At 36.9% G+C, this 25,063-nt stretch overlaps 1 protein-coding gene across 5 annotated transcripts; it reads right to left on the bottom strand.

The window, feature by feature from the left end:
* Positions 1-4,686: 4,686 nt before the first annotated feature.
* LOC111408716 (PHD finger protein EHD3-like) lies at positions 4,687-24,535 on the bottom strand. 5 transcript variants are annotated; one of them, XM_023038468.1, is made up of 7 exons: positions 24,439-24,535; positions 23,536-23,872; positions 8,900-9,133; positions 8,425-8,766; positions 7,375-7,464; positions 7,035-7,079; positions 4,687-6,058 (listed from the first exon to the last, which is right to left on the bottom strand). In XM_023038468.1, the coding sequence occupies exons 2-7, from the start codon at positions 23,773-23,775 to the stop codon at positions 5,171-5,173; spliced, it is 1,839 nt and encodes a 612-aa protein (XP_022894236.1). In that variant the 5' UTR covers positions 23,776-23,872; positions 24,439-24,535; the 3' UTR covers positions 4,687-5,170. The 5 variants fall into 5 exon arrangements, with proteins under 5 accessions (XP_022894236.1, XP_022894239.1, XP_022894238.1 ...); XM_023038471.1 differs by having other exon boundaries at positions 8,900-9,067; XM_023038470.1 differs by having other exon boundaries at positions 23,557-23,872.
* Between the last annotated feature and the right edge of the window lie 528 nt (positions 24,536-25,063).

The raw sequence follows: 25,063 nt of genomic DNA, 5'->3' as shown, positions 1-25,063 counted from the left end.
AATTGCATAAACAATTCAAGAAGTTCTTGCATGCTCTCAAACAACTTTACATTAACATTCATTTTATTGATGTCATTCTACAAATTTCAAATTGTGCTAAGTTATTAAAGGAGATGTTGATCAAGAAGAGAAATCTGGCAGAAGATGAAACAATAGCATTAACTTAAGAGTGCAATGCAATCATAAAGCAGATGCTTCCTCCTAAACTAAAAGATCTAGGGAGTTTCATTATCCATAGAAAATTCACATAACTTAAGTGCTTTAATTGATCTTTAGGAAAGTATTAATCTGATACCACAATCTATCTACAAGAAATTGGGATTGGATGACCCAAAAGCGATATCAATAATCCTACAGCTAGCTGACAAGGCATTCAAGCATCCTTATGCAGTGGTAGAGGATATGCTTATCAATGTTTGAGATAATTTATTTCTTGCTGATTTCATCATCCTTGATATAGTTATTCAACACATGCCATTAATTTTGAGGAGACCATTCTTAGTAACTTCACGAGCATTAATGAACTTTGAGAAAGGTGAATTATTCTGAAGGATAGAAGAAAAACAACAATGCTTCACAATGAATGCTCCACTTAAACAACCACTTGACATTGAAGTCTGTCAAAAGATCGGCCATTTGGAAAGCAACAAGAATGGGAAGGAAGAAGTTGGAATTGTTGGGTAAGACAACAATGAAAATCTTGTAATCTAGAGGCTTAAAGATGAATTGAATAACTACCAGTGTAGCCAATGCAAGGCTGAAAACTCTCTTTTCAAATTACCAAGAATAGCCAAAACATCAAAATCAAGCTAATAACTATAAATAAGCGCTTATTGAGGCAACCTAATTTTGTTCCCTTTCATTTATTTTACTTTTTAGATATATGATTAGTAATTTTTATTGTTTTTAGTAGTATATGGTATCTTTATCCCCATATTTTCATTTAGGGTGTGTTTAGGCTTATTATAAAATGTTTCATGTTATCATTGATTTTTTATTTATTTTTATGGAACATGACACTTGAACGCATTGGACAAGGAAATATACATAACTAGTGATCCAGCACTTTTATGTTAGTCTATCCACCTCCTACAGATTTATACCAAGGGAGTCTTTATCCTTAACTTTTTAAATTACTTGTTATATTTTTAGACATTGAGAGAAATGTCTTTTATAAGTTTAGAGGTAGAAAAATATCAAATTCTTATCTATTTTTATTGTTTTATATGCTTATTCGAGTGCAAAAAAAACAAAAAACAAAAAAAACAAAATTTGTGGGTTAGATAAATTTGTTCATTATGATGAGTATATTTGGAACCATGTATTAGATTATAAATTGTGAAATGTTGCATGTTAGGATTGATTTATGTTTATTCATGTAAAACTTGATATTTTTGGATCCAAGATTTATGTTTTGCTTCACGAAGGAATAATTTGATTCAAAATTTGAATACGTTGAAAAAAGAAATACAATGGACCTTATATGTTAAATTCAAATAACCACTGAGTTATGCGTCCTTAAATCAAATCTAGACCTTAGATGCTAAATCCAAATTTGAATCGCTTTCTAAATTTATTATGTTTGACATGAATTTTCACACAAAACGTCAATTTTACATTGGATAAATAGAAATCAATTCTAGCATTGTGATTTTGTAGTACTTCATAGTATTAATACATATATTCTAATCCTGAGACCAAAGCAAATTATCTAGGATATAATTTTGTTTCAGGACAAAATCAAATATTCAAATTCGAAGGTATTTGATAAGTGTATTTTGTACACTTATATAGACCATTAATTGGAGTATTTGTTAGTTATTTGGATAATTTATAGCTTAATTATGTATTAATTATATTTGTTAGGTTGAACTCAATGCAAATTGGTGAAATTTGAAAAAATGAAAGAAAACGGGCAAAAATGAAGGAAATCTAAAGTTTGGGTATCAAAGTGTAAACGTTCAATAGTTGATTCCGACCATAAAATGATGCTTGAAGATTACATATGATCAATTGGATGCAATAGGAGGTCAAATGAGTGGAATATAGTTGAAGTATTTTAACAAATCAATTTCCAGCCAAAAAAGTTATGCTCCAGATTTTTAGTTTGAACTTGAGACTCATTTTTCGAATAGCAAACATTCAAATTGGAAAAATTGTACTTCCACCACAATCGAATATTGAAAGAGAATGGTTTGATTAAAATAATGAAAGTTGCTCAGGGACAAACTACACAAACCTACAGCGCATGTAGGCCATTATTGGCTTGCGCCCGATACTGAAATTTTAATGACCCGAGAACCATTTGGATAAATGGTGCACACGCGATGATTATGCTAGTGTGCACGAGAGGACCATTTTCGTAAATGAATCAGCAGTTTTCTTTCATGGTTCAAACACTTTTTGGAACTCAAATCAAACACGATTTTGACCTATTTTCTAGAGAGAAGATCAAGCCCTAGCAAGAATTGAAGGCCAATTGCATCAAGAAATTGAAAAATTCAACTTTGGACACGAAGATCAACATCTTTTATATTCGTTCATTATCCGCATGATATTTTTCATTCTTCTCCTTGTGATTTATTTAAAACTACGCTAGGCTATACCCATTTTTTTGTATTTGATGAGATAGAAGCTATTATTTATTTATTTTAATTCAAAACTAGTAGTTTAGTTTAATTCTTACATTTCTTGATTAATTTTGCTTACCAATTGCATTTTTTAATTGATTAGCCACCAATTAGGTAATTAATTGCTTGTTACAGTGTTAAAAGACTCACAATAAATTTAAAACGCAGCAAACTAACTACTAACATATGTGCAATATATGTTAGGAATAATATTTCTCACTTGTACAATCATATAAATAATTTAAATTTTAACGCATTCTAACTATTTGAATTCGGGTCGTAGTTAGGATACAATTAATTTGTCTTGAAAAAGAAAGTTAAAAATATTAGCTTTATTGATTGTCAATAACGCAAAAACTGAACTACGTTACAAATTAAGAATTAAATAGATAGCAATAGGAGTTTTTGAAATCCAATACAATCATCCATAATTTGATAAAAGTCAAACTTTTATTGCTTTCTTAGACTAATTTAGCAAAAATAAAATTAGAATCTTTCTTTTGTTTTACATAATTCAAATTCCATACATAACTAGTAAACTTGAATTAAAATTTATTCTCTGCAGGATAATACTTTTAACTCACAAAATCTATTATTAGTCAACGATCTCGTACACTTGCAGGTTTTGTACGACCAAAAATCATGAGCAAAGTGATGTCTTCTTCCTTGAAATCCCATAGAATTTACAGCAATATTACATGAAAACATTGCAGAAAAAGTGTTTAGAAGAAAACCATGGATTTCAGGCTCTATTAATACTAATAAATATTACTTGAGATACACACATACAAGCAAAAGAAAAGAGAAAGAATTCGTATAAAGATAATAAAACGTTTTCAAAAGAAGAGCCGAAATGGCTTCCAGCAGTAGCAGTGCACCACAATATGTCACAAACGGAAGTGTTTATCCTAAAGAAAAGAAGCATGTTTCAACAATGGTGGGAGAGAAAATTGTTGAGGAAGGGAAGAAAATGGCTGAGGCAAGGAATAAAGTTGTAAAATCGACAGTCAGTGCTATCAAAAAGCACAACAACATGGGAAAGATGAGTCCTGATATCTAGATTTCTTAATGTACGGATTGCTTAATTCAACAACTATAATTTTCTTATTGTACTTGTTTGTGTAATATAATAATTTGAATAATATTATGTGCAATCGCTCACTATTTAAGTCGTCATACATATCATACATGTGGCAGTTAGTTATTTGATACATTAACCGTCACGCGTATGCCACATGACTACGACAATGAGAAACTGCAAATAATATTACTCTAATAATTTTTATAGATTACAAGTAACAAAGGAATAACAGTGTAAGTGATAATGATATGATGTGTGTTTATGTAACATTAATAGAAAGTGACACTATGTTTACTTTATACAATTGTATTCGTTTGTATCACAAATACCTTTAGTATTACTATGGTTACTCTATGTAGTAGATTTACATTGTCTTTGAGTTTGTATTTTTCTGTTTTTATGTTTCTTGAATATTAAGGTACGTCATTTTATTGCCTCAAACGACAAATCGAGATTCTAACCTAAATTGTTACTACCCTTTTGTTATGAAGAGTTTATTTGGCCCAGTTCACGTACACATTGTTTGACGCAAAATTTAATTCTTCTACGAATATAAATTTCTTGGAAGTCCCCAATTTATCTTTTAAGAGTTCAAGAAAAGTGCAAGAAAAATCAACTTTTAAACCAACAAATTTATAAAATATTATGTTCCATAGATATAGCCCTCGATTTTTCTTGTAAGTGCCCAATTTATCCTTTAAGAGTTCAAGAAAAGTGCAAGAAAAATCAACTTTTAAACCAACAAATTTATAAAATATTCTGTTCCATAGATATAGCCCTCAATTTTTCTCCTTCAGAGGACTCACATCTGCTAGGGAAAGTAATACTCGATAAGATAAACTGAATGGTACATAACATATTGAAGAAGTAAAAGAAACTAGTCCAGCACAACACGATGCTACATACCAAACATTCCTCATGGGCCAAGACGAATATTGAAAAAGAAGAGAGAAGAAAGAATAAAGAAGCAAAGAGTTACAATACTTGCTTTCAAAAAAAACAAGATTCCTAATTGAATATCTTGAAATGTTTCCAAATATCCCAACATTGGGGGGAATAAATGTTTCTCTTGGCCTAATTTTCAAGGGGGGAACTACTCCAAACTTCAATACTGTAATCAAATTTTACAACATACTAAACATATCTCTTCATAAAACCTTCCTAACATGAAGGGGGGGAAATTGTATCTACTGTAAAAGAGTACAAGCCTAAAACAATTCAACAACTGTTATCATACAAATATACCAGACAGAATGTGCTGGGATTCTTCAGTCGAGCGAAAGCAGATATCATTCCCACCACCAAAGTCAGTTCTGTCTATCAATCCGTAAAAATATCAGTCAACTATATGATGAAGCAACATATATTGGTCTACACTAAAACTACAGATACAAGGAACTCATGTCTCAAACAAAAGTCAAGGTTAGGCTCTTCATCTTCAAAAAGGTAGCTACTTCATTTAACTACTCAACCCCATTGCCGCCCGATTCTCCTCATAGATCAGAGTTTTGGCTGCGTTTAAAAGCATGTCAACACCGCCAGCTTTATCCAAACCCTCCTCGCCCTTTATCGTTCCATCCGAAGCTCTCATTTTAGATTTGTTTTGTGTATTCTCGTACATCCATTTCGCCCTCTGCACACGCTGGAGATCAGAATCACATTTTTTGCAAAACCATTTCCCTTTGGGAATGCGAGTGCAAGGAGGCTGCATGCAATAGATGTGATATGCATGATCACAGCCATCACATAGGACAATCTTATCATCATCTTGATCTCTGAGGCAAGCTCTACACAGACAAGAAGGGCAATACCAGCATGGACCATAAGATTTCAACTGCTTACCAGTCAAGCATCTCACATGGAAAAACTTTTGAGAACAGAAGGAATGGCCACATATTCTATAATCTTCATCATTTCTAACCTGGGCTCCACAAACCTTGCAGTTTTGAAACCTTTCACCCCTTTCCACCAGCTGAAGTTCGTCACCGACTATCTCATTTGAACTATCCTCCAGTTCTTGAGGTGCTTCGTCATCCACAAGGTCATCTTCTCCATCAGCATCAATCGGTGATCTGGAAGCATTCAGTCTCTCGCAAGCTATGCAGTCATCGTGTGGCGATTCAATCCCCTTTGCCGTACAGTTGGGACAATACCAACTTCTGAGTGGAATTTCTTTAACAGCAGGCTCAATACAGGAGATGTGATACATTTCCTCACACGAATCACATACTAGACTATTTTTTCCATCCGACTTCTCTCCACAACATCTGCATGTGCCGACTTCAAAGGTAGGACACGCCTCTGTTTGCTCCTCTTTAGCATGCATGTCAGATTCTTGTGTAAGAAACTGCCAGTGTCACAAAATTACAAATGTCATATCATCCTTCCAAAACTACTGAAGATATCCAAAAGAGCACAAACTGATTATCTGAATTATCTTTACCACTGGACATTAGCTTTACTCATTAACACAACAATTCAAGATTGTTCACAATCCCGAAGACCTTTTAATTTAGTGTGTTGAAAGAGTGTGCAGGATCGATGGTAACTGTGTTTTAACAAATAGTTATGCAATCATTAATAATTTTTCTTTCCTTCATTATCTGATTATATATATCTCAGTACAGGTTAATCAGGATAAACATTTAAATATGGCATAGCTAAGGACAAAAACAAACCATAAGATTCAAAACATATCTACACACTTTAAAAACCCAGCTGCCTACCAGAGACATAATGGAAGCCAAAAGTGATCAATATTCGTATTATTCATCTAGATCTTGGAAATTGATTATTATTAGAATGGGTAAAGGCAGAATTTTTGTCAAAATACTGTATTACAATAGCTTCTCCCTGTGCATTTATTATTTTGTATAATATCAACATAAATCGTCAGATGCATCCATGAATGACATGTGTGCAACTTCCAGTCTTCCTGCATTTTCTTTTCCACAATAAACAAATAAGGCCACAACATATTTAGCCCTATTTGACAATCATTATTTCAAAACTCTTTAATTCTCACTCATTTTCAACCACACGTGTACACAATAAAATATTTTGCACATAAACCCAAAATTCTTCCCTTCTTTTTAACAACACATTCTCCAAGAAATTACTATTCAAAACTCCATTTTCTCAAAATAATGGCCGTCAAACAGGGGCTTATTGGTCCATATATACTTGATTTGATAATTAAGAATCTTAACCCATCCCATTCAATACCTTCTCACCGCACCTCCCACCCCCAACAAAAAAGAAAATAAAAACGAACACAGAGAATCTAAAAAGCATGAGAAGGGAAATAAAGAGGAAAATATTACCTCATGCCTGCAATCCTCAGGAATGTCGTGTACAGAACTGCCTACCTGAGGATAACCAAAAAATTGTAAGCCAAATAAGAACAGTAAGGCATAACAATTAATCTACTTGTACAAAGTAGGTAGACAAAATTTGTTGACAAAATAGGTGTTGGCAAGATCTAGGCAGTTGATTTGTTTGATTTCAAAATCTGATTTTGAAATGAGTGATATAGATCTGCCAACTCATGTTTTGTCAACCTCCTTTGTACACATAGCATCACTCAAGGCATAATGGCAGAAACCAAATCAATCAGAGCACGCCAGAGATAAAAATCAACTATCTGCAAGTCAACTAGTCTACCTGTGTACGGAAAGAAGTATTTGATTTATCTGAAAGGCACTTTGCAAGAGTTATCATATCAGTGCCAACCTTTTGGAGCTTCTTCCACACCTACAAAAGAATGTTAGCACTTGAGACTGCAACGAGCATATAGAAATATAAAGCAACATCTTTATTAACTAGATTATACGAGATACATGCCCGATAGCAACTCAAAAACTACCCATATACAGATCAGCTGTGAAAGAAATTTAAAAAATTGAGAAGCAAGAAGCTCTAAATTGTAATATACTTAACCTTTGACCTAGCCCAAAATAACATGATAAGAAAAGAAACCTTAGATTTTACCCTCCTATAAAACATTACCTTCAGTTTTCCTTATAAGAAACGTGTCTCTATTTGAGTAGGCAATCTGCATCTGCATCCACATGGTTTATCTAAGAGTCTTTTTCCTAATTTACACCGCCTAAGTAGCCTTAAGTTTCCACAAAATACTGGATACTCCCTTGTCCCCACAATGAATCATGTTCAGATGTGTGTGCCTAAAGAAATTGAAATACAATGTCTAGAGGTGCACCTTTACGTCAATAACAATACTCTCAACTTGACTAGACTCACCAAAGCCTTAACCTACACTTATTTGGAATGGACTAAATGGAACCTTCTGCTTGATCTAGGGCAATCTTCAAAGTTACAGCATGGAGGACAATCCTTTTTATTACCATGTTTCATTAGGTCAGCCTCTTCCTCTAAGTCTATAAACAATACAAGCTTTAGAGCAATCAGTAACCTTCGAAAGTAAATCATTTCAAACACTTCACTAACAAATTAAATATTCTGGAACAGTCCATTGCCACATACATGCACAAGGAGAGCAAAATAGACCCCTTTACAAAGATTGCCGTTACCCATAGCAAATTATATATATCAGTTGTTCCCCAGCCTTAAAGATCCCTGTATGGGCAAAACGAAACAAAAATGCCTATGCGTCTATGAACACATATGCGGTGCCAATCAAGAATACTTGAAGGTAGTAACAATTAGGACGTTATAGGGAAGTGCGAAACATACCTGTTGAATGTCAGAATAGAAGAGAACTGGTGAGCTTTCATATGCGCCGTCCTTCATCCTAGAATTTATTAGACTCAAATCTAATAATTTTTCAGCCTTCAATCCTTGAAAATTTTCAAGCAGTAAATTGCATAGTTGGGCAAATTTTTCTGACATAATGATATCGGAAAACATGCTCCAACTGAGCTCTGTGCCAGTGCGATGATTTGATTCGTTAACTGATCCACTGGATGTTTTACCTACACTGCCAGGAGCTGCACTCTGGATATCATCACGTACAAACCGACTTGGCAAGGAGCATTTGCTCCCATTTTCAGAAGGAATAGAGTCCTGTGGACCAAACTGTAAAATTTATTATATCATCTTTTAGATACAAAATAGAAATATAACATATAAAAACAGAATAAGAGTGGTTCACTGATTCTCATGCACCAAATGCCAAATGGAACCCCACAATTCTGATAGCATTGAGTACCTTAAGAGTAGATAAGCTACCACTTCCCGGATGAAACAAAAGAGCATTTTGGATACATTTCTTCAAACCGCCTTCACTCTCTAATGACTGACATATTTGCTCCAGAACATAATTTCTCTGTTGCTTGAGTGAGCAATCATAGGAATTCATAAGAGCATCTGGTACTTTCTGAGAATCACTAACTTGCATATTAATATTCGTGAACGGAACTGAATCCAATAATGGGTTCATTGACTGCAATGATCAAGTCAAGACATCTTAGAGAAGCACAGAGAAGGGATACATGAAATTGACAAATGCCAACAATTAAGTGACTTGTACAGATATCACTAAAGGAACTTTGACATCATCAAGCCCACACACTCACATGTTCCAGAATATAAAGTAGCTTTAAGGAATATAATGACCACCAAAGATAATCACAAGAATTAAAGATGCAGTGACTGAAGCATTTTCTGACCATTGAACTGAATGATACTACGATATACTAAATAACCAAGATGTATTTTTTCCTTCAGCTTTTCTCATATCAGAACTCAAATTGAAGATATATGCTAGCATACATTTTGGTACCAAAATGGAAGCAATATCATAGAATATCCTAAATAAAGGGAGAAAGAAAAGAAAGAAAATAGATGGACAGGTCAGCATGAACAAAATCGGCACGGACTATTTCATGTTGTTTCCCCATTGAAGATTCAAATATTAATTCATGTCAAGAATCACCAAGAGAGCAATGTGATTACAGTTATAATCAAAATGTATATGATGAATTATATGTTTATGACCAGCAGCAATCAATATAAATGAAATGGAAAAGGAATCACGAAAGTATAATATGAGATTGGCCAGCTTAACATTCAAAAGCCATCAATTTTCTCTGTTTTCAATTCTGCAATTAAATGCACTAAATTCAAGAAATGGCAAGAAATAATAAAGAGGTTCATCACACCGTGCAAGCATCACGAGATATTGTAAGTACTATTAGAGTATTTAACGCTAATTAGAGGTTTCCATGTATAGAATTGGTAATTACCATAGAATTGGGGATTTTTTATCTTGTATCCTTTCCTTAATTTCTTTGTAATGTATCCTTTCCTTAATTTCTTTGTAATATTCTATATATATTGAAGCAATATATACCGAAAATTTGTCAAGCAAAATTCTTGTCATGGTATCAGAGCCATAACCTATCTCTCTCGTGCGTGTGGTCGAGGTGTGGGCTTTTCGGCGATCGATTGATTGTTCATAGTTGACGCCACTTGGTTTTCTCACAATCGGCGTCTTCGGTGTGCTCCGATGGTCTCAGTTCGAGGCTCTTCTTGTTCTTCGATTTGGTTTACTTCTAGACTCTGCGCAATTTTTAGGTTGTTCCGGTGCATCTGCGAGGTTGGTCGAAGATCCTCCTTCTTCGGTCGTCCGCGTTGTAGTTCCATCGCGTCTCTTTTGTTGGTGCATCGTTGTCTCTTCTTGGTTGGACTTGGCTTTGGTTTGTCTTTGGGCCACTGGTTTGGGCTGGTATTGATTTAATTGGAAGCTATTTTATATTGTTTTTGGGCTACTATTAATTGAAGAGTACTGGGCTATTATTTTGATTAATTAATTATTGGCTTGAGTTCTTTGGATTGGACAAAACTTATTCTGTTAAATTGTAATTATTGATTGGATCATACACAATTCACTCATGTCAACTGAAAAGGATGAATCTGTTTGCATTTGTTTTACTAGAAAGAATTATTCTTCATGGGCATTTCATTTTCAATTATTGATCGAGAGCAAAGGTGATTTGTGGGGACACATTGATGGGAGTCTTCCACCTCCTGATCAAGAGATGGAGAATGAGAAGTACCTTGCCTGGAAAACCAAAGATTCTAGGACTATGGCCTAGATTATTGGATCAGTTGATGCTCAGATTGTTCTTAATCTCAGGCCTTACAAGTCTGCTCGTGCTATGTAGGAATTTTTGAATAAAGTCTACACTCAAAGCAACAATACTCGACTTCAATTAGAATTTGAATTGGCAATTTTTTCTCAACATTCTTGATCTGTTGAAGAGTTTTATTCCGGTTTCTCCAATCTGTGGGCTGAGTACACAGATATCATATATGCTTCGGTTTCACCTGATAGTTTGGAGGCAATACAAGCTGTGCATGAAGTTACCAAGAGGAATCAATTTCTCATGAAGTTACGAGCCGATTCGATCCAGTCTTATGAATCATGAATCTTTTCCAACTTTGGATGGATGTTTGGGTAAGTTATTAAGGGAAGAGCAGCGACTTATCACTCGTGCTTCTTTGGAGCAACAACAGAATCAAGTAGAACCAATCCCTTTTGCATATGCTGCTCAATGGAAATACTGATCTCGGGATGTGTCTAGTGCGCAGTGTTACAGTTGTAAGGGATTTGGTCACATGGCTCTTCAGTGTCCTAAGAAGGTATGCAATTATTGCAAGAAGACTGAACATGTGATTAAGGAGTGTCCTATTCGCCCTCCACGTAAGCTTGGAGTAAGTCATATTGCCGCTGCCACTTTAGCTTCTAGTTCTACTGCTACCACTCAAGTTTCAGCCTCTCCTGGTCCTACTCAGAACTCCGTCACTCCAGAGATGATCCAGCAAATGGTCATTTCTGCTTTGTCTGCCTTAGATGTCTCAAGTAAGCCGCCAACTACTTGTTCTCCTTGGTTATTAGATTCGGGTGCATCTAATCATATGACCCATGATCCACTATTACTTAGTAACCTCAGGCTATACACAGGACCCCTCAATATACATACTGCTAATGGTAACACTCTTCCTATCTCAGCAGTGGGTGATATATCACCGTATTTACCTAATATTTTAATCTCTCCAAAATTATCCACTAATCTTATTTCTGTGGGTCAACTTGTTGATAACAATTGTACTGTGTCATTTTCTTCTTCTGGTTGTGTTGTGCAAGATCAGGTGTCCGGGAGGACAATCATGAAGGGCCCTAAGGAGGGACATCTATTTCCTATCACACCAAAGCTAGTTTCAGATGTTCCTTTTGTTTGTTATTCTGCTATTTTTGACACATTTGATTGGCATAAGAAATTGGGACATCCCAACTCTAATGTATTGCAATATTTGTTAAACTCTGGTTTGCTTGGTAATAAAACTCTTGCTTCGGTTTCATCTATACTTGTTGATTGTGCTTAATGTAAACTCGCCAAGAGTAAAGTTTTGCCTTTCCCTTCTCATGGTTCTCATACTTCGTATCTTTTTGACATTGTTCATAGTGATGTATGGAGTATTGCACCTATGGTGTCGCATGCCCATTATAAATATTTTGTTACCTTTATTGATAACTATAGTCGTTTCACATGGGTTTACTTTCTTCATGCAAAAAGTTGAGTTTTCTCAGTTTTTCAAACTTTCCTTGCCCTCATTAATAACCAATTCTCCTCCTCCACCGAGATCTTACGATCTGATTCGGGAGGCGAATATATGTCAAATGAGTTTCAAACATTCCTACAGACCAAGGGTATTATTTCTCAGCGATCTTGTCCTTCTACTCAACAAAATAGGGTGGTGAAACGCAAGAATCGACACCTTCTTGACATGGTTAGAGTCCTTCTAATTGAGTCTTCGGTTCCTTCTCGTTTTTGGTGTGAAGCTTTGTATACCGCTGTCAATCTCTTTAATCGGTTGCCATCTCCCACTCTCAATAATGTTTCTCCATTTTATAAGCTCTTCAGTCATCATCCTACATACTCTCATCTACGTACTTTTGGATGTGTTTGTTTTGTTCATTTACTATCATATGAAAGAACAAAACTCACACCTCAATCTGTTATGTGTGCATTTCTGGGATATAGTAGCACACAAAAAGGGTTTGTATGTTTTGAACCTACTACACATCGTCTTAGGATCTCTCATAATGTTGTCTTCTTTGAGAAACAATCTTTCCTTACTCAAGACACTGTTATTTCTCCTCCTGTGTTCACTGTCTTGCCCGACTTTCCTAAAGAATTCTCTCGATACAAGCCCGATCTTGTTTACTCTCGGAAGCAGGTAGCACCGATTACTGATCTCAACCTTTTCCCTCCGACGACTGTCCCTCCAAGTCTCCATGATTCTCCACCCACAACATCGGATTTTTCACCAGATGATCATTCACCTCCTAACACTCACCGTCGCTCTTCCCGTGCTCAACGACCACCAGATAGGTATGGTTTCTCCTCCCATAGCTCTACGTCAACTACCCTTAACTCAATTACTATTCCCTCATCCTATAGACAGGCTATGGAACAAGAGTGTTGGCAGCAGGCAATGAATGCAGAACTTGAGGCTCTCTTGACCAACCAAACTTGGGATATTGTGCCCTATCCAAAGTCTGTGAAACCCCTTGGTAGTAAATGGGTGTATTCCGTGAAGCTTCGATCAGATGGTTTACTTGAACGCTACAAGGCTCGGTTGGTTGCCATGGGTAACAGTCGAGAATATGGAATTGATTACAATAAGACATTTGCTCCAGTTGCTAAAATGACTACTTTTCGTCTCTTGTTATCACTTGTTGCTTCTCGATCTTGGTCTTTACACCAAACGGATGTCAAGAATGCATTTTTACATGGTAATCTCAAGGAAGATATTTATATGAAGCTTCCATGTGGCATGCCTCTTTCCTCAGCTGACTCTGTATGTAAGCTAAAACGATCATTGTATGGCCTTCAGCAAGCTCCTCGAGCATGGTTTGACAAGTTTCGCCGCACTCTCTTGGATTTCTCCTTTCTCCAAAGTTAGTATGACACCTCTCTGTTCCTTCATAAGAGTACCACTGGGATTGTTCTCTTGTTAGTATATGTGGATCATATTATTATCTCTAGATCTGACAACATCCTTATTCAAAAACTTCAGCAGCATCTTCACTCGGTTTTTCATATGAAAGACCTTGGGCAGCTTACTTATTTCCTTGGCTTGGAGGTTCCCTTTGCCCCACATGGTATCTTCTTGAACCAACACAAATATACTCAAGACTTGATTCGATTGGCAGATTTATCTGAAGCCTCCTCAGCTGATACTCCGTTAGAACTTAATGTTAAATATCGAAAAGATGAAGGTGATATACTTTCAGACCCTACTCTATATCGGAAGCTGGTGGGGAGTCTCATCTATCTCACTATCACACGTCCAAATATCTCCTTTGCAGTGCATACTGTCAACAGATTTATGAATACCCTCATCATCTTCATTTGGTAACAGTCCGTCACATTATTCGATATTTTATTGGAACTCCTCATCGTGGCCTGTTCTTTCCGAAAGATACATCTCTTGAGCTCACTGCTTATAGTGATGCTGACTAGGCTGGTTGCCCTGATTCTCGTCGATCTACGACTGGATGATGTATCTTCCTAGGTGATGCTCTTATTTCTCGAAAATGTAAGAAACAAGATTGTGTTTCTATGTCTTCCATTGAGGTTGAATGTCACGCTATGTTAGCTGCATGTTCTGAGATTGTGTGATTGCGCAGTCTGCTAGCTGAAATTGGAGTTCCCCAATTACAAACTACACCCCTCCATGGTGACAACACTAGTGCTATTCAAATTGCGGCTAATCCAGTGTATCAAGAACGTACCAAGCATATTGAAGTAGACTGTTATTACATTCGGGTCGCCTATAATTCCAACGTCATTGCTCTTCCCAATGTTTCCACGGCTCAACAGATAGCAGATATTTTCACCAAGTCCTTGACGCGTCTCCACCATACTTTTATAGTCCGCAAATTGATGCTCGTGGACTTACAAGCATCAATTTGAGGGGAGGTATTAGAGTATTTAACGCTAATTAGAGGTTTCCATGTATAGAACTGGTAGTTACCATAGAATTAGGGATTTTGGTTTTGTATCCTTTCTTTAATTTCTTTGTAATATTCTATATATATTGAAGCAATACATACCGAAGATTTGTCGAGCAAAATTCCTGTCAAGTACTACATAACCCACTCATAGCTTCTAGTACATAAATGTATTGAAAGAGTCGAAGAAATGATCTCATACAAAGTACCTGCAACATTTTGAGACGCCCAAACAATAAGCATTCAACCGAGTGGGACAAGTTGTTGAGACTACCTCACTTGAATATGTGATTTCCTCATTAAGATCAAATTCACAAACACAGCTGGCCCATTGAACCGGTCCACTATTTCCATCACATTAACAAAGGTGAAATCAACTGTAGAACCCTAGATATTGAACGGAATCCATAGTGAAGAACTTATCATTTCCTTGTTTCCACATTTTAGGTATATCACTCCCGTAGGATTAATTATTCCTCCGAATTCAATAGATTGATTTCATTTATCTTGCCTCAGTAGGCCTTCAACCATCTTACATCGTGGCATTTAATACTGGTATCAACGAATTCATTTCTCACCTTCCTAAAGAAAATCACCAGTGGAAAGGAATTTTTTTTTTTTTTTTTTGGAAAGGTAATCAGAGAATTTTATTTCTTAAAAGAGAGTACACGAGAAGTATACAATCACTTTAAGCATGAAAGGAACAACATGAAATTAGGCAACCCTACAATAGAATTTTTAACCATTGCATTAAACTAAGTATACAAAATCAAATAAAATAATTCTCTTATCAACTCTATTGTCTTTGTTTAGTCTTCGAAACATCGATCGTTCTGTTCTCTCCATATGCACCAAACAATGCATCCCGGATTAAGATTCCAAAGAAGTTTGCTATCCTTACCGCGAAGTTTTCTCTTCCACGCCCGCACCACGTCTTCTATACGCCTAGGTAGCACCCAATCCATTGACTGAGAAGCCAGAGCCAACGTACACCATCACAATAAATGAATAAATGATCAATCGTCTCTCCATCCTTCTTGCACATATAGCACCACTCGGTTACATAAAATCCTTTGCGTCGAAGATTATCCACCGTTGACACCTGTCCCCTCATAACTGTCCACAATAGGAATGCTACCCGTGGAGGCAATTTGCTTTGCCAAACCATCTTCCAAGGTAATGAACTCTCCACAAATCCCAAAAGGGATTGAAAGTATGAGTGGACTAAAAAAATACTATCTCGAGCTAACCTCCACCTGCTACAATCACCCTCTCCTACCCGAATTTGTATCTCATGCAGGGCAGTCAAAAACAACGAATAATCTTCCAATTCCCAATCCTGTAAACCCCTCCCAAAAGTAATATTCCAACTAAAGCCCCCATTATGAATGTCTAATACATCACCCACCATAACAGCAGACTCTAACGCAATGCGGTATAATGAAGGAAATCCCTCCTTTAACGATTGATCGCCACACCAACTATCATCCCAAAATCTAATATCAGTGCCATTTCCCACCACAAAATTCAGTTTGTCTAAAATCACTCCATCCTCGTCGGATATACCTCCACAAGCTCACCCCACAGGAGCCACGACCCTTAACCGTACACCAACCCCCCTCCATCACACCATACTTTGCCCCAATGATTTCTCTCCAAAAGCTCTTCCTCTCCACTCCAAATCGCCACAACCACTTGCCCAATAAAGCTTTATTAAACAAAATATGGCTCCTCACTCCAAGTCCCCCCCATCCTCATAGGCAAACAAACAGTACCCCAATTAACCAAATGCATTTTCCTCTCCTCCCTAACCCTGCCCACAAGAATTCTCTTTTAAGTCTCTCTAATCTATTTGCCACTGCAACCGGAATAGGAAACAATGACAAAAAGTAAGTGGGAAGATTTGAGAGAGTGGATTTAATAAGAATAAGTTGGCCTCCCTTAGAAAGATATATACGCTTCCACCCTGCTAATCTCCTTTCCATTCTTACCATAATACCATTCCAAATATGTGTACTTTTAAACCGTGTCCCTAGCGTGAGCCCTAAATATGACATGGGCAATTGTGCAACCCTACATCCCAATATGTCAGCCAACTCCTCCACATTAGTGACCTCCCCAACTGGAATAACCTCAGATTTCCCCAAACTGATTTTTAATCCAGACACCACTTCAAAACATTGGAGCAAGCAGGTTCCTGAATTGTTCATCATCCGCATCGCATAAGATCAACGTGTCATCTGCAATTAGCCAACCATAAAGCCCTCTACCAAACCCTCTCCCACAGCTCTTTCATACATCCTACTGAAAGCTTTCATCACAATAACAAATAGCAATGGGGAGAGTGGATCTCCTTGTCGCAAACCTCTACTACTCCGAAAATAACCCTCCGGTGTTCCGTTGACCATAACCAAAACTGAATCCATTTACACCACTTATCCCCGAAGCCGCACCTCCTAAGCATATACAAAAGGAACCCCCAGTTCACTTGGATCAATGCATTCATTCGCTATAAGCACAGAGTCCAAAATCTGGCAACCTTTTACGAAAGCATTTTGAAACTTGGACACTACTTTCCCGAGCACCTCCTTTAATCTATTTGCCAGGACTTTCGCAATAATCTTATACACCCCACAAACTAGGCTAATAGGGCGAAAGTCCTTAATGTCGGTCGCTCCTAATTTTTTAAGGATCAACCCAACGAATGTAGCATTAGAACTTTTTTGGAACCTGCCACGTTCAAAAAATATGTAAACACATTCAAGATTTCCGATCGCACCACCTCCCAACAAGCCTTGTAAAATGAGAACGAGAAACCGTCCGGTCCAGGGGCCCTTATCCTCGTTCATGCCAAACACTACCTCCTTGATTTCATCCTCCTCAAAAGGTCGCTCTAACCAATCTGCATCATCCTTCGTGATAGTAGAAAAATTCAATCCTTCCAACTCTGGCCTCCACTCAAACTGCTCCTGATATAGATTCTGATAGAAATTCACCAGTTGGCTTCCGATTTCGAGTGGTTCTTCATAAGTTATCCCATCCACTTCCAACACTGTGATAGAATTTTTGCGCCTATTAGAATTTACGATCCTGTGAAAAAACTTAATACATTTATCTCCTTCTTTCACCAATTGACCCTAAATTTCTGACGCCAAGCAATCTCCTCCATCTCCACCAACCACTCCAATTCTTCCCTTAATACTCTACGTTTCTCCTTCTCCTCCCCAGCCAACCTTCGACTCTCCTCCCACCTATCCAACTCATCTATCTCCGAAAGGCACTGAATTTTACGACAGTTCACATTGCCCACAACCTCCTCATTCCATTTCTTTAAATCCCTTTTCAAAAACTTCAACTTCTGATCCAACACAAACTAGGAGACCCTCTGACATCGTAAGATGTCCACCAAGTCTGTAATTGCTCCCTAAAACCTTCAACTTTCAACCACATTTTCTCGAACCTAAAAGGACTTCGTCCTCCACCCGTCCTATTCACAGTTAACATAATGGGGAAATGATCAGAGTACACCCTCCCCAATCTTCTCTGAATGACATCTGAATACTTAGCCTCCCACTCTCCGCATATCAAGAACCTGTCTATACGAGAAAGAACCTGTTGGTCCCGATTAGAAGACCAGGTAAAATCTCCTCCAATCATAGGCAAATCCACCAACATATTCTCCCTGACTTCACAACACTTTCCACATTCTTATGACTTTAATGGGAACATTGTTGTCCACTACCACTCTACCAGTAACCACAATGCTACCTTAAAGTCCTCAACTTCACATGCATAAAAGTAGGTCAGAATATCTCATCTCTTTATTAAATATTTCAAATATAAAAGTTCATTGATTCCCATTCATTGTCAACATAGAAGAACAGCCAAGACTCACAATGTGAATTCATTTTTATAGTCCACTTTCATTCAGTCAAATTGATGTATCTTACGCATGGTTTTAAAAAAATCATTTTGGGGCACACCTGATCTCGAGATGCAATTAGAAAGTATTAAGGCACAAATTCTAAAGACCATTTATAAGGATTACGCCTCAACTAATAGAAGTGTAAGCCTCACATAGCATGCCTCATACTCTTTGCGGCATGCACTCATCTTTTTTGTTTAGTTTTTTTTAGCTTGAGAACCACACTAATTAAAAACCCATCATTGCATTTGTTAAATGTGTATTGGAAAGTCCAATACCATTATGTTAACAATAAAAGCAGTCATATAAATAAAATAAAATTAGAATGCAAAAGGAAGAGGACTAGATAACAAAACTACAAGCAAAAGCTATCTGTTGAGATCTGATGCCAAGAATCCAGCAATGACCAGAAGGCAGTGGCAACAGGTAGTTACCAACAATGACACTCAAACTGCATGGTTTTTTTTTTTCTCCTTTTTTCTGATTTCTTGTTTCGATTATTTTTATTTTATTTTTTTTATAGATAATCGGATAATTTTATTACTTAAAAGAGAATACACGGGGAGTGTACAATCACTTTAAGCCATTAACGAACAACATGAAATTAGGCAACCCATCTACAGGATTTCTAGCCACACTGCTCTCTTGTCTTTGTTTGGTCTTCGAAACAACGGTTGTTCCTTTCTCTCCACAAACACCATACAATGTAGTTCAGGATAAGGTGTCATGCTAGTTTGCTATCCTTATCACGAAATTTTCTCAGCCATGCCCATATTACATCCTCTATACGACGAGGCATCTCCCAATCCATAGATTGAGAAATAAGTATACTGTTCCAAATCCAACGTACACCATCACAATGAATGAACAAATGATCGATTGTCTCCCCATCCTTCTTTTACATATAACACCACTCGGTTATGTAGAAGCCTTTACGTCGAAGATTATCCACCGTTGAGACCTGTCCCCTCACAACTGTCCACATTAAGAATGCCACCCGAGGAGGCAATTTACACTGCCACACCAGCTTCCAGGAGAATGAATTATTCACACATCCCATGAGAGAACCAAAATACGAGCGAACTGAAAAAATGTCATCCCGTGTTGCCCTCCACCTGATGCAATCCCTCTCTCCAACTCGAATTTGTGCCTCATGTAAAAAGGTCATAAACAGCGAATAATCTTCCAATTTCCAATCCTGTAGATCCCTCCCAAAAGTAAAATTCCAGCTGTAATTCCCATTATGAATGTCTAAGAAATCAATCACCATAGTAGTGGGCACTGAGGCACTATCAAACCCGCTCTCACGGCTCTTTCAATCAAACCCGCTCTCACGGCTCTTTCAATCATCCTACTGAAAGCCTCCATCACAGTGACAAATAACAATAGGGACAATGGATCCCCTTGTCTCAAGCCTCTACTGTTTCGGAAATAACCCTCAGGTGTTCCGTTGATCAAAACTGAGAATGAAACAGTAAAAATACAGAATTGAATCCATTTACACCATTTATCCCCCAAAGCCACAGCGCCTGAGCATATACAACAGGAATCCCCAATTTACATGATCGTAAGCCTTCTGAATATCTAGCTTACAAAGCATCCCTTAGACATATTCTTGAATCTATGCATTCATTCACTATAAGCACGGAGTCCAAAATCTAACGCCCTTTTACAAATGCATTCTGAAACTTGGACACTACTTTTCCAAGCACCTCCTTTAATCTGTTTGCCAGGACTTTCGCAATAATCTTATACACCCCACTGAGAAGGCTAATGGGGTGAAAATCCTTAATATCAGTCGCTCCCGATTTCTCAGGGATGAGCACAATAAATGTAGCGTTTGAACTTCTCTAAAATCTGCCACGTTCAAAAAAATAAGATAAAGTATTCACAATGTCCAGTCGAACCACATCCAAGCACGCCTTGTAGAATGAGAACGAGAAACTGTCCAGTCCCAGAGCCTTATCATCGTTCATGCTGAACACTACCTCCTTAATTTCATCCTCCTCAAATGGTCTCTCCATCCATCGGGCATCATCCTCCGTGATAGTAGAAAAGTGCAATCCCTCCAATCCTGACCTCCATTCAAATTGCTCCCGATAGCGGTTCTGATAAAAATTCACTAGTTGGCTTCCAATTTCCTGTGGTTCCTCATAAGTAACCCCGTTCACCTCCAAAACTATGATGGAGTTGTTCCTCCTATTAGAATTAGCGACCCTGTGGAAGAACTTAGTGCATTTATCCCCCTTTTTCAACCAAGTAACTCTAGATTTCTGTCGCCAAGTCATCTCCTCCATCTCCACCAACATCTCCATCTCCATCTCTTCCTTTAATACTCTGTCTCTCCTTCTCCTCACCAGCCAACCCTTGACTCTCCTCCCGCCTATCCAACTCCTCTATCTCTGACAAACACTGATTTGTACTACAGTTAACATTGCCCACAACTTCCTCATTCCATTTCTTTAAGTCCCCTTTCAACGCCTTTAGCTTCTGATTCAATACAAAACAAGGAGACCCACTGACTTCATAGGAAGTACACCACATCTGTACTCGCTCCCTAAAACTTTCTACTTTCAACCACATCTTCTCAAACCTAAAAGGTCTTCTTCCACCACCCCTCCTATTCCCCGAGAACATAATAGGAAAATGATCCGAGTACACCCTTCCCAATCTTCTCTGAGTGACATCTGAATATTTGGACTCCCACTCCCCACCAATAAAGAACCTATCAATACGAGACAAGACGGGTCGATCCCAATTAGATGACCAGGTAAAATCTCCCCCAATCATGGGTAAATCCACCAACAAATTCTCCCTAATAAAATCGGAGAACTCCTCCATTACCCTAGTTAGTCTCCCACCACTCGACCTCTCCGAAGGAAATCGAATCACATTGAAATCACCCCCAATACATGTAGGGAGATTCCACCAAGCCCTCATTCTAGCCAGTTCATCCCACAAGCTCACTCTACTAACATCAGAATTAGGCCCATAAACTCCTGTGAACATCCACAGAAATCCATCCTCGCAATTTTTGAAAGAAATCAATATAGAGAACACCCCTATACTCGCCTCCTTCATCTCAATTTTTGCCTCGTGTTCAACCCGACTCTCCGTCTCCCCTCTTTTCTTTCTTCAATTTTTTCTTATAATGTTTAGAAAAAAGGTATGCATGCTCTAACTAAATACAAGAATTTGATTATTACGCACTGTTTTTGACCTCCTTGCATGAGGTGCAGATTCGGGAAGGAGAGGGTGGATGTAGAGGGTGTTTTCAGTTTGCACTTATTTTAGATTTGTATTAGGACCTCTGGAGAGTTCATTCCCCTAGAAGATGATGTGACATTGTAAACTGCCTCCATGGGTAACTTTGTTTACCGTGGACGGTTATGAGGGAACAGATGTTAATGGTGGATAATCTTCGAAGAAAAGATTGTTATGTTACCAAGTGGTGTTATATGTGTAAGGGATTGAAGACAATTGACCACTTTCTCATTTATTGTGATGATGTCCATTAGCTCTGGAACAGTATTTTGACTTCTCAAACATATGCATTAAATGTTGCCTAGGAGTACTATGGACTGTTGCGGGTGTGAAGGAAAAAGTTCCGTAATAAGCATAGCAAGCTTATTTGGGATCTTAATCCGGGATGCATTGTATGGGGACATGTCTGTGTAGAGAGAAAGGAACGGTCGTTAATTTGAAGACCAAACGCAGACAACAAAGCAGATCAGAGAATTGTTCTATCTAACTTTGCATACTTCGTTTAATACTACAGCTACTAATCCTATAAAAAGACCGCTTAATTTAATGTTATTTATTTCTTGTTCAAATTGATAATACGCTGCATGCATATTATCCTTTAATTCATAAAAATATTTGATTCCCTATTTAAAAAAATCTCATAAGTCATAACTGCAAGATATAATAAGATTTACCGAGTAGAGACTAATTTAATTTTGCTACTCTACAGATTTATTTGTTTTTTATGAATTTAAATTTTGTTTTTGGTTTATTACAAGCTTAATTTTGCATTTTATATATTTTTAACTAAGTTTTTTTTTAATTTATAATGAGGCTTACACCTGAAAGATGCCTCGAGCGTAACAAAAGAAAAATGCCCCAAAAACCAATTACACTTTTTATACATTGATCCTATTCGTTGTCTTCTACTTAATCCAGCAACATTTTAAAAATTCACTATTTTTGACAAGAAAAAGGTCGTGAGAAGGATCGTTATCAAAGAATTACCCTGTATTCAAGCGACCCTCTTATTCTAGAGGAGTTTTCACTTTCTGCCCATCACTTCACTTCTAATGAATTTTCCAGATCCTTGGTAATACTGGTGAGAGTGTACTAGACCTCATCTACTGATTGTGCAGTCAGTATAAGGTGACGTAAAAGCCGTTCTCTTGGAGGATACCTAGCCAACTCGTGTATTTTCACGTCTCATTGTTCCTTTTCTGTGTTAACCAGTGCTTTTGTAGAAAGGCTCGGTTATAATCAAACAGTATGCATCTTCTTTGAAATAATATTCTTCAATATGTAACAGTTTCTTATAAATAAATTCCACCAGTGCTCACCTCCCCTTAATACCAAATCTTCAAAATCCTACCCCATGATTTCTTTTGAGGTTATTGTTCTCCTATTTTTCTTTTCCTGACGAGTAAACTAGCTTAGCATGTGAGGTTATCAGATAGAAAATATTCAGAGACTTTCACCAGCCACGAGTCTTCAACCAACATTCCCTATGTGAACGCCTCAAAATAAGGAACAGGGCGATTAAAAGCACACACAGCTTAGTCCATTGTAAGCAGAATACAAATGCACAGAGAAATTTACAAAGTACGTTGAGAAAAAAATAAAAAAAGCTAAATTTAACAAAAGAAATTGACACCTTTTCAGTAATTTGACTCACTGAATCTTCCAAACCCTTCCCACCCTCTGTGGCTTTCAAACTTTTTCGCCTCTTGTATGTACGCAAAGAATAGCCATCCAACCCAGTGGAATTTGTACCACTAGTTTCAACTTTAATTGCACTGCCATTTGCAGTAAAATCAACATTGAACGCCATTATTCCACTCCCATTACCACTACCACCAGCACATCCGTTGTTCTCTTGCTCAGTATGAACCATGTGTTCAGTTCAAGAGAAGACGCGGTATTAACAAGTTTTGTAGATCATGAACTATGGTTTGATCAAAGAAATGCCCAACCATGTTACATCCAAGATTCTGCAAATTCAAACAAATAAAACGAATTCATTTCTCTAGGATAATTATAGGAGAATCAGAAACCCTAAAACCCAGTAAAACAATTCTATATTAAATTTAAATTACTATTCGAAAAATTACAGTACATTTGTAATTAAGAACACGAGAGAGGGGAAAAAAAATCCTCTGCCATCTCCCATTGATCAAATAGAAATAGAACCATTTTCCAGTGAATTCGAGAGCTAGACAAATTAAGAAAGTTTTCACGAACTTCAAACCATTAATACCATATAAATTAACTAAACTAGACTTCAAAATATTATATAAGAATAAACCATCCATTTCTATTCATGTACGAGAATGTAAACATGTCAACGCATATATCTACAGAATTAACTATGTAAAGCCGCAAATCCATTCAGAATGACCAAAAATTTCAAAATTTACAAGCCCTTAAAACCCAATAAACTACAGAATCTAAAACACGAATTTCCCAAAGACATGTCATAATTTCAACTGGTGCATAAGATAAAATTCATACTTAAACACAGTATATAATAATTTCACACAGAGATGGACAGACTTACACGAGCTTAGAGAGAGAAGGGGGTTAATTTGAGCAGTTGATTTTAAACCCTAGAGAGAGAAAGTGAACGTGTGGTCTTATCCGAGAGGGCTTTTTAAAATTTGAAAAATGCGAGGGCCTTTTGCGTACTTATAAATGTGTTTTGTTTTACCCTTTATTTTTTGTCTTTCACTGACTGGAACCCGATAAAACCAGTAATAGGAAAATTTATTTGTCAAAACATCCACAGTAAATACTTTGTGAAAGACTGACACGTGTCGGTTTCCTTGTTGACTATTACCAAATTTGAAAAAAATAATAATAATAATAATTGTTTCTAGTAATTTTACATCTTAAATTGATTTTTCGGTGTAAGGAGCTAATATTTTTATTTTTGTAAATCTCATCTCAATCGAATTTGATTGACGAAAGGACGACCTTTATTTAAGGTCTATTCGATAGTGATTTTGAATTTATTTTTTGATCGTTAGAAAGAAAAGTAAATTCTACCTGTAAGTGAAAAAATAAAAATGATATCTGAAATAAAGAAATAACGATTAAAAAATTAAGTTTTTTGAATGAAAAATTGTTATCAAATGAGAGCTTAGAAAGGACAATACAATAAATCAAATTTTTGACCGGCTTTC

Source organism: Olea europaea, chromosome 14 (assembly GCF_002742605.1).
Source record: "Olea europaea var. sylvestris chromosome 14, O_europaea_v1, whole genome shotgun sequence".
In the NCBI taxonomy this organism is placed as follows: domain Eukaryota; kingdom Viridiplantae; phylum Streptophyta; class Magnoliopsida; order Lamiales; family Oleaceae; genus Olea; species Olea europaea.
This window is presented reverse-complemented; position numbering and strand designations above follow the sequence as displayed.

Excerpts from the sequence above, each read along its gene's own strand:
- LOC111408716 (XM_023038468.1), bottom strand. The coding sequence starts at position 23,775 with ATGGTTCATACTGAGCAAGAGAACAACGGATGTGCTGGTGGTAGTGGT. Across the intron at positions 9,134-23,535 it reads TGAGTCAAATTACTGAAAAG|TCAATGAACCCATTATTGGA; the intron begins GTGTCAATTTCT and ends TGATCATTGCAG. Across the intron at positions 7,465-8,424 it reads TCTATTCTGACATTCAACAG|GTGTGGAAGAAGCTCCAAAA; the intron begins GTATGTTTCGCA and ends ATTCTTTTGTAG.